At 37.0% G+C, this 20,909-nt stretch overlaps 1 protein-coding gene across 1 annotated transcript in view; it reads right to left on the reverse strand.

Annotated features, from left to right (window-relative positions):
* Positions 1 to 660: 660 nt before the first annotated feature.
* The window catches only part of SLC27A6 (solute carrier family 27 member 6), a 72,329-nt gene continuing 52,080 nt past the window's right edge, over positions 661 to 20,909 (reverse strand). The window contains exons 6-10 of the mRNA XM_004008652.5: positions 15,240 to 15,330; positions 11,607 to 11,805; positions 10,506 to 10,603; positions 9,203 to 9,333; positions 661 to 1,241 (exon numbers count right to left, since the gene is read on the reverse strand). Coding sequence (XP_004008701.1) covers positions 1,065 to 1,241; positions 9,203 to 9,333; positions 10,506 to 10,603; positions 11,607 to 11,805; positions 15,240 to 15,330 — 696 coding nt within the window. The 3' untranslated portion in view covers positions 661 to 1,064. The remainder of the gene's footprint in view (positions 1,242 to 9,202; positions 9,334 to 10,505; positions 10,604 to 11,606; positions 11,806 to 15,239; positions 15,331 to 20,909) is intronic.

Raw genomic sequence — 20,909 nt, forward strand, 5'->3', positions numbered from 1 at the left:
TCCAGATGGAGATAAGTACCACTGTGATTTTTACACAATTCTTGCGATACATTTCCTGGTTAACTATTCAGAAAACCTGTTCACATTCAAAGCCTTTATGCATCTGATCTTGGTGTTAACACATGGGTCCTATTCTAGCCTATCATTTCCCTGTATTGTTAGTGGTTTCTATAGCTCTGTTGAGGGTTTACCTCATAGCTCAGCCAGTAAAGAATCTGCCTGCAATGCAGGAATCTGCCTGCAATGCGGGGGTCCGCCTGCATTGCAGGAGACCTGGGTTTGATTCCTGGGTCCGGAAGTTCCCCTGGAGAAGGAAATGGCAACCCACTCCAGTATCCGTGCCTGGAAAATCCCATGGACTGAGAGCCTGGTGGGCTCAGTTCATGGGGTCGCAAGAGCCGGACATGACCTAGCAACTAAAGCACCACCAGCATAGCTCTGTTGGGTTTTAGCATCAACTTGATCTCATTTATATATCTTCCCCAAATTCCTAAATGCTTGGGGCTTACCAGTTTCCTGCTTTATTGTTTCATATTTTTACATTTCTTCTAGCATCTTCATGTGAATTTAGGAAAAGGGATATAGGAGTGTATGCATTTAGTCAGTTACCTTCCTGAATGAAAATTTACAATTAAAAACATCAAAACAAAACCTCAAAACTCATATTAATAAGGATAGTTTTATTGAGTTGTAAGACAGGGCACATAAAAATCAAATATTTGAGTAAAATGCAACCCTTCACTCAAAACTAGAAATTTTAAATATTAATATGTACATTTTTAGCATGTGTCTAAATGATTAACTACTTGTTTATTATTTTAAAACTTTAAGGCAGACATTTACTTATGCACTGGGTCTCCAAATAGATAAAAAGAATAATCAACTGAAGTTTGTTATCAGTTGAGACAAACTTAAATTATTACTTAAGGAAAAATTGTTTCATATTAAGTAAATACAGCACATGCGTAATTAATGTCAGTTCCCACTTTCCTTTTCATATTAAAGAATCACTCTGTTCTCATTCCTCCTAAGCAGCGTATGAAAATCCCATATATAAAAACATCTTAAAGTTTAATCTTCCCTAATATTATCTGATCATAAATTTCTTTGGTCAAGGGAACATATGATTTTTTCAAGTTATCCATGAAGTAAAGTGGGTCAGAAATTTTTAATGGACTAAATCCTTCTTCCACCAACTTAAACTTCTGTAGTTTGAATGTTCCTGTTGCTTCCATCTTTTCCTATAAAGCAATGATCTGGATTAGTGGAATCATTTAACATTACCTATGATATACAAATAAATGTTCAATAATACAGAGCATAATATTTAATTATAACATTTTTATGTCCAGTAAGCATCTCTATTTTTACTACTAATAATTTAACATTAAAAATTTTTAGATTTTTAAATTCTAAGTGCCCTTTAGAACACTTAAATCTTTACCTTGATTTTCCTGTAAACTTCATTCAATATATAAGAAATACGAATATAGTTAATAATTGATTACAACTGATTACAAACATGTCTAAAACATATAGATTTATCTGTCCAGTCCAATATCGATACAATATCATGTAGAAAGAATGCTACTAGACTGTAAGGAGATAAAAATTACAAAAGACAGCAATCTATTCCACAAGGCAGAACCCTGCAAGGACCAGAGAGCATAAGGAATAATCTAAAACTTGAGTTCCCAAACTATATACTGAGGTGCTTCATGGTACCTCAGTGAGTTGCCAGGGTCTCCATGGGATATTTAAATTTTTAAGGTAAATCTAGTGACATCTGATTTCACATAAGAAAACTACTGGCTCAAGGTACTGAACAGTTCACAGTTTCAATATTAGTTTGTGATACATTTTTTCCCATGATGTCATGTCTCTGGGAAACAGGATTTTCAGTGGTTGCTATCACAAAAAGCAAGCATAACCAAAAATCAATGTGGAATATGGAATTAGTCTGGTCCTGTTCAATATTTTGTAACTCCAAAATTTGAGGAGCTGTGTAATACCCTACATAACATCTCCTTAATCCATCTGATTATTTAAATATGAAATACACAGATGCAAAAATCCTTAGCAAAATTCTAGCAATCAGAATCCAACAACACATTAAAAAGATCATACACCATGACCAAGTGGGCTTTATCCCAGGGATGCAAGGATTCTTCAATATCCACAAATCAATCAATGTAATTCACCACAGTAACAAATTGAAAAATAAAAGCCATATGATTATCTCAATACATGCAGAGAAGGCCTTTGACAAAAATTCAACATTCATTTATGATAAAAACTCTCCAGAAAGCAGGCATAGAAGGAACATACCTCAACATAATAAAAGCTATATATGACAAACCCACAGCAAACATTATCCTCAATGGTGAAAAACTGAAAGCATTTCCCCTAAAGTCAGGAACAAGACAAGGGTGCCCACTTTCACCGCTACTATTCAACATAGTTCTGGAAGTTTTGGCCACAGCAATCAGAGCAGAAAAAGAAATAAAAGGAATCCAAATTGGAAAAGAAGAAGTAAAACTCTCACTGTTTGCAGATGACATGATCCTCTACATAGAAAACCCTAAAGACTCTACCAGAAAATTACTAGAGCTAATTAATGAATACAGTAAAGTTGCAGGATATAAAATCAACACACAGAAATCCCTTGCATTCCTATACACTAATAATGGAAAAGTAGAAAAAGAAATTAAGGAAACAATTCCATTCACCATTGCAACAAAAAGAATAAAATACTTAGGAATATATCTACCTAAAGAAACTAAAGACCTATATATAGAAAACTATAAAACACTGATGAAAGAAATCAAAGAGGACACTAATAGATGGAGAAATATACCATGTTCATGGATTGGAAGAATCGATATAGTGAAAATGAGTATACTACCCAAAGCAATTTACAAATTCAATGCAATCCCTATCAAACTAACAGCGATATTTTTCACAGAACTAGAACAAATAATTTAACAATTTGTATGGAAATACAAAAAACCTCAAATAGCCAAAGCAATCTTGAGAAAGAAGAATGGAACTGGAGGAATCAACCTGCCCGACTTTAGGCTCTACTACAAAGCCACAGTCATCAAGACAGTATGGTACTGGCACAAAGACAGAAATATAGATCAATGGAACAAAATAGAAAGCCCAGAGATAAATCCACACACATATGGACACCTTATCTTTGACAAAGGAGGCAAGAATATACAATGGAGTAAAGACAATCTCTTTAACAAGTGGTGCTGGGAAAACTGGTCAACCACTTGTAAAAGAATGAAACTAGATCACTTTATAACACTGCACACAAAAATAAACTCAAAATGGATTAAAGATCTAAACATAAGACCAGAAACTGTAAAAATCCTAGAGGAGAATATAGGCAAAACACTCTCTGACATAAACCACAGCAGGATCCTCTATGATCCACCTCCCAGTATTCTGGAAATAAAAGCAAAAATAAACAAATGGGATCTAATTAAAATTAAACGCTTCTGCACAACAAAGGAAAATATAAGCAAGGTGAAAAGACAGCCTTCTGAATGGAGAAAATAATAGCAAATGAAGCAATGGGCAAACAACTAATCTCAAAAATATACAAGCAACTTCTGCAGCTCAATTCCAGAAAAATAAACGACCCAATCAAAAAATGGGCCAAAGAACTAAATAGGCATTTCTCCGAAGAAGACATACAGATGGCTAACAAACACATGAAAAGATGCTCAACATCACTCATTATTAGAGAAATGCAAATCAAAACCACAATGAGGTACCACTTCACACCAGTCAGAATGGCTGCGATCCAAAAATCTGCAAGCAATAAATGCTGGAGAGGGTGTGGAGAAAAGGGAACCCTCCTATACTGTTGGTGGGAATGCAAACTAGTACAGCCACTATGGAGAACAGTGTGGAGATTCCTTAAAAAATTGCAAATAGAACTGCCTTATGACCCAGCAATCCCACTGCTGGGCATACACACTGACGAAACCAGAATTGAAAGAGACACATGTACCCCAATGTTCATCGCAGCACTGTTTATAATAGGCAGGACATGGAAGCAACCTAGATGTCCATCAGCAGATGAATGGATAAGAAAGCTGTGGTACATATACACAATGGAGTATTACTCAGCCTTTAAAAAGAATACATTTGAATCAGTTCTGATGAGATGGATGAAACTGGAGCCGATTATACAGAGTGAAGTAAGCCAGAAAGAAAAACACCAATACAGTATACTAACACATATATATGGAATTTAGAAAGATGGCAATGATGACCCTGTATGCAAGACAGCAAAAAAGACGCAGATGTATATAGTGAACTTTTGGACTCAGAGGGAGAGGGAGAGGGTGAGATGATTTGGGAGAATGGCATTGAAACATGTATAATATCATGTAAGAATCGAATCGCCAGTCTATGTCCGATGCAGGATACAGCATGCTTGGGGCTGGTACACGGGGATGACCCAGAGAGATGTTATGGGGAGGGAGGTGGGAGGGGGGTTCATGTTTGGGAATGCATGTACACCCGTGGTGGATTCATGTCAATGTATGGCAAAACCAATACAGAATTGTAAAGTAAAATAAAGTAAAAATAAAAATAAAAATTTAAAAAAATTAAAAAATGAAATAAAAGCATTTTCTTTCCACTTATATGCATTATCTTTACAAATAGCAACTAATTTATTATTTATTTTACTTTGTCCTAACTACTGAATAAATGAATGTTTAGGTATTTGTTTTGACCCAAGTGAAATCACTCAGTCGTGTCCAACTCTTTGCAACCCTATAGACTGTAGCCCACTAGATTCCTCCATCCATGGGATTTTTCCAGGCAAGAATACTGGAGTGGGTTGCCATTTCCTTCTCCAGGGGATCTTCTTGACCCAGGGATCGAACTTAGGTCTTCTGCATTGCAGAGAGACGCCACAGGGGGACCGTAGGTTTTGACCCAAGAGTGCTATGAAATAATTACTAAGGCACTACAGGTGCTATGGATCTAGAAAGCTTATGAATCTTCACTTTAAGGAACTTAAAGGAGACAAGGAATTTAAAGGATCTGTGTGGTAGTTTCAGGCATAAAGAAACAACCTGGTTTTAAGTCAGATGACATGTAGGCTCCATATCACTCACAGGTTCTATGAGTAGTTTGGCCATTTTTATACATCCTTATGAGCTAATTCAACTAAATCTACTTCTCTTTGAACTTTCTTCTCTAATCTCATCCCCTATCCTGCACTGTCATCACAGAACTAGATGTAATTGTGTAGAAGCATAAATTATTTTTTCTCTTTTGGAAAACTAGAAGTTCAGTATGTAAAATTTGATGTTCTGCCATTTTTAAAGAAATAACAAAAACATTATACTAGGTATTTTTCTCCAGATTAGGTAATTTTCATCAAAATATCACAATTTAATGGTTTCATAAGAGTTCCATAATTATAATATGCTAATTAACCTTACACTTATTCTTGAACTTACAGAGAACAGAAAAAAAATTTTACTACTGTGAAGAATAACATTTTATACATAGCATTTGTGCATCTTTAGTTATGTCCTAAGAGCAAATTTTTGGAACTGAAATTACAAAATCAAAATATATGCATATTCTAAGAGTGTGATCACACATTTACCAAATTGTTTTCTAGAGTGATGATAGCAATTTGTGCTTCCACAAGCAGACTGAAAGGACCAGTTTAACTGTATCTCGGCCATATTGAGTAATATCACATTAAAAATTTTTTTTGTAAATTTATTGGCAAAAGGATCCTTTTAAAATATGTGCTAAACAAATTTTTAATAAGATGGTCATCCTATTCATTTTGCCAGAAGTAACTTATACTTTTGCATGACTTAGATCAGATCATGAATTAATTAATTAATTAAATAATTGTGCTGCCAACTATCATGCACTATGCATGACATTATAGCAAATACTATAATAAACATACCACTCATGGATCATGAGTTTTAGGTGTTTAATGATTCTAAAATATCTTCTAAATTTGACAAGACTGATTTAATCTTTGGAGGAGTCTTGTGGCCAAAATATTTCTTCTGATTAATGATCATGAATTTTAAGTTGCCCTTGGAGGTACATGTTTAAAATATTATTTGATCCATCAACTTTCTACTCCATTAAAATATATTCTTCTGGGGCAAGATGGGAGGGACAGAAGAGAGCTGGGTGGAGTTATAAAAGGGTAACAAGAGGGAGCATTGTGGCAGTGGAATTGTTCACATCTTGACTATGGTAATTGATACAAGCCATAAAGGTTATAAAAATGTATGGAATGAGACACACATACACACAAATGAGTACAAGTAAAAACTTGTACAAGAGGAAATTTTAATAAGATGAGTGGACTGTATCATTGTCAATATTCAATAATCATTGTGAAAAATGGTACCATTAGAGGAAACTAAGTAAAAGGCACAGATGATTTTTCTGTATTGATTTTTACACATGCATGTGAATCTACAATTATTTCAAAAATTTCAATTAAAAATGTGCTACTTCTTTTTCATAATTACTGGATAATTCCATGGACTGTAAAGTCCATGGGTCGCAAAGAGTCGGACATGACTGAGCAACTTGCACTTTGGACTATATTTACCATTTCAGAGCATTGCTATAAAAATAATCTGAGATAATACATGTAAAAGGTCTTAAAATATGATGTCAATGGAGATGTACCTGTGAGAGTTTAGATGATACATAGCCAAGCAGTGACTTGGCCACAGCGAATTCTCAGCAAATATTTTAATAAACAATATTAAGCCAGCTGTTGCTCTATTAGGGATCTAACAGTGATATGACCCAGAAAAATTCTACATGATTATGTTAAGATAAGAAATAGTTGAACTATTTCAAATCCTAAAAGAATGATGTTGTGAAAGTACTATACTCAATATGCCAGCAAATCTGGAAAACTCAGCAGTGGCCACAGGACTCAAAAAGGTCAGTTTTCATTTCATTCCCAAAGAAGAGCAATGCCCAACAATGCTCAAACTACTGCACAATTGCATTCATTTCACATGCTAGCAAAGTAATGCTCAAAATTCTCCAAGCCAGACTTCAATAGTACATGAACCATGAACTTCCAGATGTTCAAGCTGGTTTTAGAAAAGGCAGAGGAACCAGAGATCAAATTGCCAACATCTGTTGGATCATCAAAAAAGCAAGAGTTCCAGAAAAACATCTACTTTTGCATTGCTAACTTCGCCAAAGCCTTTGATTGTGTGGATCACAACAAACTGTGGAAAATTCTTAAAGAGACGGAAATACAAGACCACCTGAACCTCCTCCTGAGAAACCTGTATGCAGGTCAAGAAGCAACAGTTAGAACTGGACATGAAACAACAGACTGATTCCAAATCAGGAAAGGAGTACGTCAAGGCTGTATAATTGTCACGCTGCTTATTTAACTTGTATACAGAGTACATCATGTGAAATGCCAGGCTGGATGAAGCAGAAGCTGGAATCAAGATTGCTGGGAGAACTATCAATAACCTCAGATATGCAGATGACACCACCCTTATGGCAGAAAGTGAAGAACTGAAGAGCCTCTTGATGAAAGTGAAAGAGGAGAGTGAAAAAGTTGGCTTAAAACTCAACATTCAGAAAACTAAGATCATGGCATCTGGTCCCATCACTTCATGGCAAATAGATGGGGAAATAATGGAAACAGTGACAGACTTTATTTTGGGGGGGGGGGGCTCCAAAATCACTGCAGATGGCGACTGCAGCCATGAAATTAAAAGATGCTTGCTTCTTGGAAGAAAAGCTCTGAGCAACCTAGACAGCTTATTAAAAACCAGAGACATTACTTTACCAACAAAGGTCTGTCTAGTCAAGGCTATGGTTTTGCCAGTAGTCATGTATGGATGTGAGAGTTGGACTATAAAGAAAGCCAAGTGCAAAGAATTGATGCTTTTGAACTGTGGTGCTGGAGAAGACCCCTGAGAGTCTCTGCAAGGAGATCCAACTAGTCTATCCTGAAGGAGATCAGTCCTGGGTGTTCATGGGGAGGACTGTTGCTGAAGCTGAAACTCCAATACTTTGGCCACCAGATGCAAAGAACTAACTCATTGGAAAAGACCCTGATTCTGGGAAAGATTGAAACGGGAGGAGAGGGGGACGACAGAGGGTGAGATGGTTGGATGGCATCACTGATGCAAAGGACATGAGTTTGAGTAGGCTCCAGGAGTTGGTGATGGACAGAGAAGCCTGGCATGCTGCAGTCCATGGGGTCACACAAAGTCAGATACGACTGAGTGACTGAACTGATGTTAAGAGATGTTGAGGACTAATTTTGGGAAATTATTTTTGAGGCACAGTATTATATGAATAAATGGCTGAATAAATGAGCATGCAAGTTACCTAGTAGCTGAGTAAATCTGCTTTCTTTTTACTGGACTTTTCTCCAGCAGCCTAATAAGAGAGGGCTCACCTCTATATCTTCTCTATATCTCGCAAAGGACTTCTCTATATCTCAGATGGTAAAGAATCTGCCTGCAATGCAGGAGACCCAGGTTTGATCCCTGGGTCAGGAAGATCCCCTGGAGAAGGAAATGGCAACCCACTCCAGTATTCTTGCCTGGAGAATCCCATGGACAGGGGAGCCTGGTAGGCTACAGTCCACGGGGTCACAAAGAGCTGGACACGAGTAAGCGGCTAACACACACACACACACCTCTCAAAACAAATGAGTTCAGAATTCCCCCAAGATATATAGTCACTGAGGGAGACTTGACAGAATGAGGATAAAAATTAAAAGCAAAATTGCTTAAATCCAATTGCCTTGAGGGTCTACACACATTCTGCAGATACTCTGAGGCGGTCTGGTGGAATCTAATTTTAGGTATACAGCATCAAATATCTTCACAAAGCACAAAAGCATGTGTAAGATGTGGGTTTGTCTTGCCACCATCACGGGGACCATCATTTATCCCCATTGAAGAGGAGGAGGGCAACAAATAGGACAAGGGCAAAGACTAGCATTTTATTGTGCTCTTGTCTGTAATTAGGCTTCAAATATGGCATAAATTAGCATCCTAATGCTTTTCATTGTTCTTGAAATTTTCTAATAAAAACAAAATGAACATATTGTCTAAGTTGTAAATATTATTTTGTAATTAAACTGTCTTGTAAGTTCCTGGTCTTAAATTTTAGGGGTAGGTAAAATTACCTGCATTCTTAAAAATTGTGGACGGGCGTAAGCTGGTAAAAATGTAACAACTTGCTCATAAACTTTTTCCAAGTCTAAAGACTTGTTTGGTTTTAAAGTAATAGAAGCCATTCCTGCTTTTCCTTCATAACCTGAAAAAAAAGTTTGTAAAAAAGTTAGTTTTACAAGTAGTAGGTGAATTTAAAAAAAAATCCTGTTCATTATACCCTGTTACAAATATAGACATTACATCTATTGCATTAATAACTGCAACAGTAGCATGAATGAGTGGGACTTTCCTTGAGCTTATGATTTACTCTCTAGAAATGATTTAGGAAAGAGAAAGTGCAGAATCTATGTTTAATTACCTACACTACAAAAATGAAATAGATGGAATAGAAAACACCATAAATTACCCCTAATTTTATGCCACTGCTATTAATATGAAATATTAACAGGAAACATTTTCAAGACAAATAGTTTTTTTAATGTCATGTTAAGTATCAGTGAAAAAAATAAGAAACTAGAGACTGATATTTCCATGACTAAATCCATAGATTGCTTACTGCTTAACATCCCATCTTTTTCCCCAGGGGTTTGGAATCTCTTGTAGCATTTCCCCAGGACCCAGAGACTATTAAACAGACTTTTTTTTTTTGCTGCCTTATCCAAACATCCCCACCATCAGTATCCCCTGCACATGCAAACATCAGTTGGAAAATACTGTCATTTGTTTAAAAAAAAAACAACACAAAAACATGGTGAAGGGGAATAGCTATACTGTGATTTCAAGTTGGTTATTTCTCTTTGCCATTTTCGCCAACATGAGACAATACTAATATACATATTTATAAAGTTGAGGCCAAACAGATTTTTAAATAATTTCTGAAAAAGATTCAACTTAACTACAAGTCAGTGTTATTAAACATTTAAGTTAGAACATGTTCCTGTTTAGTGGTATGTATAAGCTCTAGTCATCTAGTCATTACACATTGTGGTATGTACAAATTCTAGTCATTTTTCTCATCAAGAGAAAAATAATAGGCCACTGAAAAGCTGTAACTATTTCTAGCACTATAACTTGACCATAGTTTTCAAAAGATGTGCTTAAAAATACATGCATATACTAAAATGCAATTGGTACCATTCTCCAGGTGTGACCGTGAAGTTTGCTAGCTTGGGGTTATGACATCACTTTGCCAGCCCAAACTAAGACATCTTAATATGTGAAAAATGAAATGTTCAATTAGCAAGATTGTTGCAAATGAAAGAAAAGTTTCATTTCATTCTAAGAATCCCATCCAAACCTGAAATCTATTCATACCTGGCACAACCACACCATAGACATTTGCTTCCTGTATGAAATCCAGCATTCCAATGATAGCACCAACCTCTGTGGTTGCTACATTTTCCCCTTTCCACCTACACAAAAAACAAGTTCCAGTTAGTACCCTTATATGTTAAGAATGAGGCACCCGGTTTTAAGTTTCAGTGCCCTGCATTTGTCTCTGTGCAGGCACCTAATTACCAAAATTAATGGCAGTTTTCAAAATGAAAGACATTTCTAAAGAAGAACTTTGTAAGTCAGCAAAATCAGTATCTGTTTTTCAGTTAAAATTACTTTATCTGTTGTCTTATTGGTATAAATGGCTTACTGTAAAAAGTTTTTTTTTAATGTCATAAAAATAACTACAAATCTCTCTGCTTTGTAATATATTGATAATAACAGTTAAGTATAAAGCATTCTCTATCTATAATGATAGAAAACCTGAAAGGAAAGTGATAGGTGTCTTTCAGTTTGTTGCGCCTCTTTATTTTCTAGGGATTAACCTCTTTGGCTCTTTTTAATGCATACGAATGAATATTTTTTTAAAATGATTTTGCATAAGGTGTCCTTCTAACATGACATAAAGAAGCTGAGGAAAAAGGATGTTTCTGGACTGTCTATAATCTGGTCCTCCACTGTTCTACAGTCATTGATTAGAAAGGAAAATAAATTCATAAGCCTAAGATAAAGAATTAAAAAAACATATAAGAAAGGTAAATTTTGCTATTTCTTCATTTTTGCCATGAAGTCAAGAATTAGACAATATTTGACTAAATTGTTTTCTGTTTTAACCCTATAGTTTAGACTTCACATCAGCCTGCCTGTATCATATTTAAAAAAAAAAAAAGTCACTGATTTGGATCCAAGTGATCCAAGTGATTCACTAAGATAATTATAAAAATGACATCGAAATTTAACTTATGTTTCAATCTAGAAACAGATGGGCAGTGAATTTTTAAATGGAGAGCCATTACTGAGATAAAAGCACTCTGTGCCCTGAAGGTAGAGAGCAGGTGGTGTTTAATGTTTCCACAGAGCCTCCCTCAGAGCAGTGTTCACAATCGAAAAACAAGCTTTGCAACCAATGCTATTCCATACCTGAAAGTGTCTCCAATCCGGTCCCAAAAATAAAGGAAATTCTCCTGGTCTTGGACCATTAAATCTCCTGTGTTAAAGTAAACATCTCCCTTCTTAAAAACATCACAAAGTAATTTCTTTTCTGTCTGCTTCTTATTCCCAGCATAGCCAAAGAAGGGATTCTTTTCATTCACTTGAGAAATGAGAAGTCCGGGTTCCCCTGAGAGAGACAGGCATTTTCAATGATTTGATTAAAACTATTATTACACACACTATGTGTATACCTTGTTACATCTGACCAATACCTCCAGTGTAGCTTATCCTTCTTTCCTCTGAACTTATTTTTAGTATATTTAACATCAATTACTCTGGATGCCTACGTCTAGCATACCCTTTTACAGACTACCAAAGTATAAGTAACTCTGCAAAAGCTAACAAAAAGGAAAGAGAATGTAAAAAAAGTAATTTTAAATTTATTTTACATCCTGAGTGGATACACTAATGGCTATGTTTTCGGATTACATAGATTCTAACACCAATAATAATGGCCATAATATAAATAACAACTAAAATGATAATTTTAAATAAGATTATGATGGTGGCAATATTTATTTATTGGGCACTTACTATGGAGCAAGCCCCATGAGAAATGCAACTGTCATTACTTTTTCAGAGAGATTCTTTGAAGTTGATCAATATAACCCCTATTTCACAGTGAAGGTGCTAGGGCCCAAAAGAGTGAAGTATATTAGTAAAGTTCAACAGATAGAAAGGAAGGCGCCTCGAACTCAAATTCAAGTCTCTATGATCTTTCTGTATAATATTAGATTTTATTTAATTGATACATTATTAAAAGTTTAAGAAAATCTTTATTCCTCTGGAAATCCTCAATAGGAGATAAGCCATGAAATTTTTTGGTTTTACTTACATTTAGACACATCATTTAAAATAATTTTAATCAGGTATATTCAAATTAATCAAGATATTGCTCAGCAGTCAGCAAGGTAAAAAAAACTACTTCTAATAGTAGAAGACAAAGGGGACCAGCAATCGCTTCCCCAGAAGATTTCAAGGCCGATGACTTATTTTGGCCACTATGAAGACAGTTAACATCTGTGTGATGAGTCTGGTGAGGCTATATTCCAGCAAACTCTAAAGTAGTTTCTGTTATTTTAACACTCTTTCCAACTCTTACTGCTCCCACTCCTTCTGGACATTGAGGGTTCCCAGGGCACACAAGCCATTTGCCAAAACTCGCCTGCCCTGCTTCAGCAGAGACCCCTCACTGTCACTGTCATCACCAATACCATCATCATCATCACTGCCACTGTTACACTTTAGGAGCACTTTCTGGGTACCAGTCACTATTCTGAGCACTTTACGTATGTATTCCATCTCATCAGAAACCTATTGAGTCAGGCCCTGTTATTATCTTCATTTTACAGGTGAAGAAACTGAGGGGAAAAAATAGCTCAGTTGGTAAAGAATCCCCCTGCAATGCAGGAGACCCCAGTTCAATTTCTGGGTTGGGAAGATCTGCTGGAGAAGGGTTAGGCTACCCACTCCAGTATTCTTGGGCTTCCCTTGTGGCTCAGCTGGTAAAAAATTCACCTGCAATGTGGGAGACCTGGGTTAGATCCCTGGGTTGGGAAGATCCCCTGGAGAAGGGAAAGGCTACCCACTCCAGTATTCTGGCCTGGAGAATTCCATGGACTGTATAGTTCATGGAGTCCCAAAGAGCTGGACATGACCGAGTGACTTTCACTTTTACATAGTTGCCAAATGTTGGAGTTTTTTTTTAACCACCTCCATCTGACTCCATGCCTGCCTCCTTCTGACTCCAGGGCATCCCTGACACCTCAGTTGGTAAAGAATCCACCTGCAATGCAGGAGACCCCAGTTCGATTGCTGGGTTGGGAAGATCCGCTGGAGAAGGGATAGGCTACCCACTCCAGTATCCTTGGGCTTCCCTGGTGGCTCAGGTGGTAAAAAATCCACCTGCAATGCGGGAGACCTGGGTTCTGTTCCTGGGTTGGGAAGATCCCCTGGAGAAGGGACAGGCTACCCACTCCAGTATTCTGGCCTGCAGAATTCCATGGATTGCAAAATCCATGCGATATGACTGAGCGACTTTTACTTTCACTTTCATCTGACTCCAAAGGTTCTCCTCCCTTGCTTATTCCATCAATCCACATTTCCTATATACATCTCAGAAGTTTCTAAGCCTCTTATATTTTCCTTAAATTTTATATTTTTTCTTTTTCTTCTTCAGGACACAGGTGATAGTTATTTACCTGACAAATTAATTATTGCAAATGCTTAAAAAGGTTAGAGTGTATTCTTATCTTTCCCTCTTAGGAATAATTTATGAAAGACACAATGATTTTGTTTTGGAGGGGCCACATGCGTGGCATGTGGGATCTTGGTTCCCTGACTAGGGAGCGATCAAACCCATGCCTCACTGCAGTGAAAGCACAGAGAAAGACACGCTTTAATGGGAAAAAAAACTGAGCAATCCTTTTCAAGAATTGCAAAATTATAAAGTGGATATCTGGGGACAATCTGCTTCTGAAACACCCTGAGATTTCATAAGCAGTTTGGGGATCCAAGTTCCAATATTATATATTATGATAAATTTAATAAAAAAACACACTAGAAAAGTGGGGATAAACAAAGGTCTTTTCAATCTCCTTAGAAATGACTTTTCCCTTAGACACTGTCTATGGAGTTGAATTAGAAAGAAACATTTGATAAACGCTCTTAGACTCGAAATTCAGAGGATTGGAGTATTTGCTTTTTAATAGATAAGGCTCATCTTTTTGTCCAATCTTTCAGGTAGTGTGGGGGCAGAGGGGAGGCAGGGAACAGGTCTATGAACTTTATCTCCATATTTGAAGTCATCTTCTGAAATGCAGTTGAAACATTATGAGGCAATAAAAAGTAACTTTGGCCTGATTGTCTCAGACTGGATCTCAAACCAATTTTAAGGGCACATCTCTACATTTAATTTTCTACCTTGATTATATGTAGCTGCTAGTTAATTGGGGCATTTGCTTTGATTAAAAATTTTCTAATCCAAAACCATAAGAAAGAGTAGCTTGGAGAAGGAGGAACTGGATGAGGAAGAGAAAGGGAGGGAGGTAACAAGCTACATGCCAGGCCTTCCACGGGGCTCTGCAAACATCATCTCATTTAGCTGTCAACAGCAACCTAATGAAAAAATATTGTCACTGCTACCCCACATATAAAGAAAATGAGACTTTGATGGGTTAAGTGATTTGCCCAAAGTTGGACAGTTTCTAAGTGTGAGAGCCCAGATTTAAATCCAAGACTGTCTCACTTTCCTCTGTACATAGAATCATAAACTGCCATTCATTGTTATATCTTGATGACATAGGACATTAGACATATGCAACTGTAGGAGTGGTGGATTAAGAAAACTTTTAGCCCAACAGTAATCACTTGAAAATTTTTATAATTACCATCTGAGTGACCCACATGGGGCCTCTAACTTTTAACAATTAAACCATTCAACTTGCACTAAAAATCCAAATACATATCAGAAATAACCACTCTTTCTTTTCGAAATTCAGTAATTAAAGAGAAATTCAGAAAATTTACCTGAAGAGGCATCTTCCAATACAATAATCTTACCTTTTTTCACATCACAGCACCAGCCCTGCTCATCTCTAATGGGTTCATCTTTCTGAAAATCATACTTTATCAAGTGAAAAGTGAAAAAAAGCTGCAAAAGCAAAATTAAACAAAAACGAAAATTAAACAAAAACGAAATTTAGTAATTTATTTGTACAGTAACATCCACTGGTAGGAGATTTAAAGTTCAGTCAGTTGAAATACCGTTTGTTTCAACTGACTGAACTTTAAACCCTGATGCTGGGAAAGATTGAAAGCAGAAGAAAGGGATGACAGAGGACGAGATGGTTCAGTGGCATCACCAACTCAATGGACATGAGTTTGAGCAAGCTCCAGGAGATAGTGAAAGACAGGGAAGCCTGGCGTGCTGCAGTCCATGGAGTGGCAAAGAGTCGGTCATTACTGAGCAACTGAACAACAAGAACAATTGAAATACAGGATTAGAATGTGGATTTACTAAAAACAAGTAAGCTTTCCTGGTAAAAAAATTAAATGAATATTTCAAAATCAAAAGTGAAGTTGTTATTAACCAGCACTCCTGTACTGGCATTTACTTGCACTTCTTTTATGTTGCATATTACCTTAGAAAAGTTTTACTAGTTTTAAAAAAAAAAAGTTTTACTAGTTTTAATCTTGAATGAATACCAGGAAGCAATCTGTGCACTAAATCACATACTTTGCTAACTACAGTTAACAGGACCACTTCGTTGCCTTCTCTTTTTTGCAATCTTTCAAAACATCCTTTGAAATGGAAATTTTAATAGAACTAAAATGTAAATGGTAAGATCCTCTGGAGAAGGAAATGGCAACTCACTCTAGTAGTCTTGCCTGGGAAAATCCCATGGACAGGGCAGCCTGGCAGGCTATAGTCCATAGGGTTGCAAAGAGAGTCGGACACGACTTAGTGACTAAACAACAACAAAATAGATACTATGTGAATGCAAGGATTTTGCTGTATATTGTAACTTATCATCCTCTGAGAAGGGATTTGATGCCTTAAAAGTACTGTTTTTGTCATTTACCTAGGCCTTTTCCCCAGTCTTTCACCTTAATGTCTTTAAACTAACCCCCAGCAATTCTGCACTCTATTGTGTAAGATGGGAATTTTTTGGAACACACCAGAGGGCTTCCCTGGTGGCTCAACTGGTAAAGAATCTGCCTGCAATGCAGGAGACCCTGGTTTGATCCCTGGGTTGGGAAGATCCCCTGGAGAAGAGAAAGGCGACCCACTCCAGTAGTCTTGCCTGGAGAATTCCATGGACTGTAGAGTCCATGGGGTCGCAAAGAGTCGGACACGACTGAGCGACTTTCACTCACTCACTGTCACACCAGAAAACAAGCTAGTTGGACATCTCTCCTTGACTCGCCATACTTCCTTCTCCTCTGCTCCTGTGACATTCATGTTACCATATCATGCAGATTCACAGAGCCTCAAAATCTGACCCTGGGAGAGAACTGCAGGTTGGTTCAATCCAACTCCCTCATGTCATACATAAGAAAATTGAGGTTTTCCCAATCAGTTAAAAAAGCAATCTTATTAAGCTGAACCAGCACACAGTAAACTAAAATGAAAGTAATAAAGTAAAAACAAAACCTAGCAAGGACAAATGAAAGAGAGCAAGAGAGGAGGAGGAGCGTGAGGAGAAGGAAAGAAACGAACAAACATAGAACAAAGGAGAAAAGATGGATAAGATCAATGAGCTAAGTGTAATAATACTATTTGCTATCAAAGACTAAACACCACTATCTGGATAACCAGCATGTGACCACAATCACAATTCAAATGAGCTAATGAATTTCAATTAAATACAAATGACAGCAACTAATAGTAACTGAGTACTTACTGTTTTCCGGTCACTGTGCATAGAGCTTTTAGTTTAATCATTAAACACAGTATGAGGTAGAAGTTAATATTATCCTGTTTTAAGATGGGGACCAATGAAACAGACAGCAAAGCAAAATATATAGTTACTCTAGACATAAAGATTCTTGTTACAATGTAAGCTTGCGTCTTGGTGGTTTTGGTCTTTAATTGGCATAACCAGAGACTGGCCACTTCCTAATAACTGTTAAGAAGAAAGATTCCAGAAACTCCAGAACTGCATTTGTCATTTTGGGCAAACAAGAAGAGAACTCTGTTTACGACCCATGTTTCTCCCTCCTGTTTTACCTGTTTTAACATGCTTTATATCTTGAAAACTTTGCCCAGCAACTGTTAATATCAGCTTTAACTTTATTTCTTTGAGATTAATTTAGCAACCACATTCATGAGTAAATTCATTCTGCATCAAATCACTGTCAGTGCACTCCTTATTGGATACAGAGGACTTGATGGTCAGAAATCAAGTAATTTTATAAAACAAATGAAATTTAAACATATCATAGCATCTTCTAGAAGTAGCCAGGATCAGAGTATTAAGTCTCAGCTATAAGGGTTTCTACTTTTTTTTTCTTTACCTTGAAGAGATCCCACAAGGTTACAAAAATGGTTGTGTTATAACAACACAAATAAAAAGTAGATGCCACATTTTAATATCTCCTGAATGTATACATACAGATATAGGAAGAGGTATGCATGTGTAGAACACAGCTACAGGGGGTCTCATTTGTAACTGTCTAGGCAAATGGGTCCCCAGAACTGTATGGCACTCATCTGTGTGGCTGTGCACACTGGCCCTTAGAGTTCCCACACCTGTATGCTTCTGCATATTCAAATTTGTAAATTCAGAAGTTGGAAAGGGAACACAAAAATTATTTTCTCTATTAATACATGAGTATACTTTGAATCCAGAGAAAGTGACTTGTCAAAGTGAGAAAGCAGAGCTAGAATTAAGTCCCTAGGTACAGTGATTCTAATTTGGGATGTTTGGCCTCAACATTATACCACGTTGCCTAAACCTGTACATTACAAGCTCATTTATCCTACACACACAAATATAAACTTCCCATCTGTTATAAATATATATTTATATATAGTAACATGTAATATTATCTACAGTTGGGCCATTATGAATACATATTTCTAGGTGCAACAGCATAGTTCTGATTGGTTCACAGAGTTATATTTTAGAAATAATCATTTGTGAGGGAGGGTCCCGAAACAGTGGAGGAATGGGGTGGGGAGTTCACTTTCTCCCCCACAAATTCATCAAAAGATCATCTGGATGCTGAGCAACTTCCGCAAAACCACTTCTGAACGCTGGCGGAGGACACCAGGCGCCCAGAAAGGCAGCCCATTCTCTTTAAAAGGAGGAAGGACGAAATACGAAAGACAAAGAGAGAGACAGAAGAGTTAGGGCTGGAGACCCGGCCTGGGGAGGGAGTCGTGAAGGAGAAGTTCCCAAACAGCAGGAAACCCTCTCACAGGCGGGTCTGTGGGGAGTTTTGGAATCTCAGAGGGCAACATAACCGAGAGGAAAGGGGGGGAAAAGCCCAGAGAATAGGCGCCTAACCACAACTCCCAGCAGAGAAGTAGCCCAGACACTCGCATCTGCCACCAGCGAGCAGGGGCTGGACAGGGAGGCGTGGGTGTCATTATCAGTTCTTAGGGTAAGGACCAGGCCTGAATGCCCTGAGGACAATCTGAGGGAGCTAATGTGAGATAGCAGCCCAAACTGTGGGATTGCCAGAGAGAGAAAAGAGAGAGAGAGAACTTGACTTGAACAAGGCTCTAACTCACAGCCCGGCCCGCTCACTCACAAAGGATTGAGCGAACACCAAAGGAGAGCAAGCCGGCTGGGTGCAGGCCCCTCCGCCCTGCCGGAGGCAGAGAGGCAGGCGAGCGACAGCCAGAGCCTGAAGGCAAGGGGCTGCTCCAGTCTCAGCTCCAGAGACCCAGAGGTCAGCATCCTCCACCAAGCTGTGAGCAGGCTCTCAGTTGCTAACCATGTCTTCCTTTACAGATTCTTTACTGTCTGAGCCACCAGGAAAGCTCAAAAGATACTTACTTTAAGACAGCAGAAATGTTTATACAATGTGAAGGAAAGAAGCCTTTTTACCAAATCTCATAGTTTACTTTTTGTATCTATGGATTTACCACCATGAAAGATGAAGATAATTAGCACTTATAACCTTCTTCTTTCTTCTCACCCAATTCCCATTTTTGTTAGTTATGAATATTTCTGTGTTGTCAGGATTTACATTTCCATTCCATCTACAAATGTAATTCAGAGTTTTAAATCTTCTACATTTAAATGGATTCAATCAAACCTTTTAATAGAAGGTGGTTCCTTCATTTCTAAAGCCTGCTTTATCTTCATGTTCACCAGAATTTTTCATTCAGTGAATATAAAGCAGTAGTATACTCCTGTAAGTACATAGGAATTACATTCTCTGATTTCTTGAAAGTTTGAGGATGCTACTTTGTTGCATTTGGACTTGGAGGATAACTTCCTTAAACTAGCATTCTTAGCTGAAAACATTACTTTCCCTTTTGGGGGGAACTAGGTGTGATGTTTTCATTTTGAAAGATGCCTGAGCCATTTCCCATCTTCACCCTCTACTTCGTACATCTTTTGCTTTTTCTGCCTTAGCATCTGCTTATGGTTCTTCAATTTATATTCAGTAATTTCACCAGAAAATATTTTCTGATAATCATTCTGGACCATATATTCCATCCCTGAAATATGTGCTCTTTTTGCTAAACATTCAAATCTTTATTTTCAGGAAGTTTTCTTCTATTAGGTTTCAAGTAGTTTTTTTTCATTTTGAGGTGTTTTTGTTTTTTTTTTTTTTTCTGTAGGAACACAAATTAAGCACACGTCAGATCATTGTCTATGTTTTCATTTTATCTTTTTCATTTATTTTATATTAGTATTTGCTTATTCTTTATATTGTTTGTGTGACTTCTTAATCCCATCCATCTTGCTCCCTAGCAGTGTTTACAGTCTTATTTATTTTTAAGTCTTTCAATGTGATGTTTAGCTCTGTAACATTTTCATTTTTCTCTTATATTATTCTCCTTTGGGTTGAGCATGGCTACTTTTCAACTCCTTTTGTTGATTCATGCCTTTCTTGTACTTTCCTTTGGGCTCTTATTTTTAAACAATAATATTACAAGTTTTTGAACCATGGGAAATTATTTTTCTAAACATTTTCTAGCTATTTGGGGGGACTTATTTTGATATTCATCCATATTTTTTTAGCAGCTTTTTATTTAGATTCATTTTCTTCCTTCTTTTTTTTCAAGTTTTATTTCTTTCGATTTCATGTTTGTTCCTTCCCAGTTATAATTACTACGCATAGAAAAGGAGAAGGGAGTCTACAACTTTTACGTGGATGTCTCTCAATTGAGCTGTCACCAAATTTTTTATATTATTTGCTTTGGAGGCATTTATGGGACACGCCTCCCTTCATGCATTGAAATAAATAAGACACAGCACACAAGAAGGACATCTGGGTCACAGGAACTTAGTGCTGTTGCTTCACCTTTTTCTTTTGGTTCTAACATCCCACCTCTGTTTAGACTCCTTTCTGAGAGGGTAACTGTAAGCCTCCAATAGGTTTACATTTTTGAGAGACACACATCAAATTTCCTCATATAACTATGAAACAATTATTGATCTAATTTTTTTCTGATTACCTTTTATATAATGGAACAATATGCAAATGAAATGATGAAAGACTAGAATTCATATGACATTAGGTACATTTTTTCCTTCTATTTCCAAA

This window comes from Ovis aries, chromosome 5 (genome assembly GCF_016772045.2).
Source record: "Ovis aries strain OAR_USU_Benz2616 breed Rambouillet chromosome 5, ARS-UI_Ramb_v3.0, whole genome shotgun sequence".
In the NCBI taxonomy this organism is placed as follows: domain Eukaryota; kingdom Metazoa; phylum Chordata; class Mammalia; order Artiodactyla; family Bovidae; genus Ovis; species Ovis aries.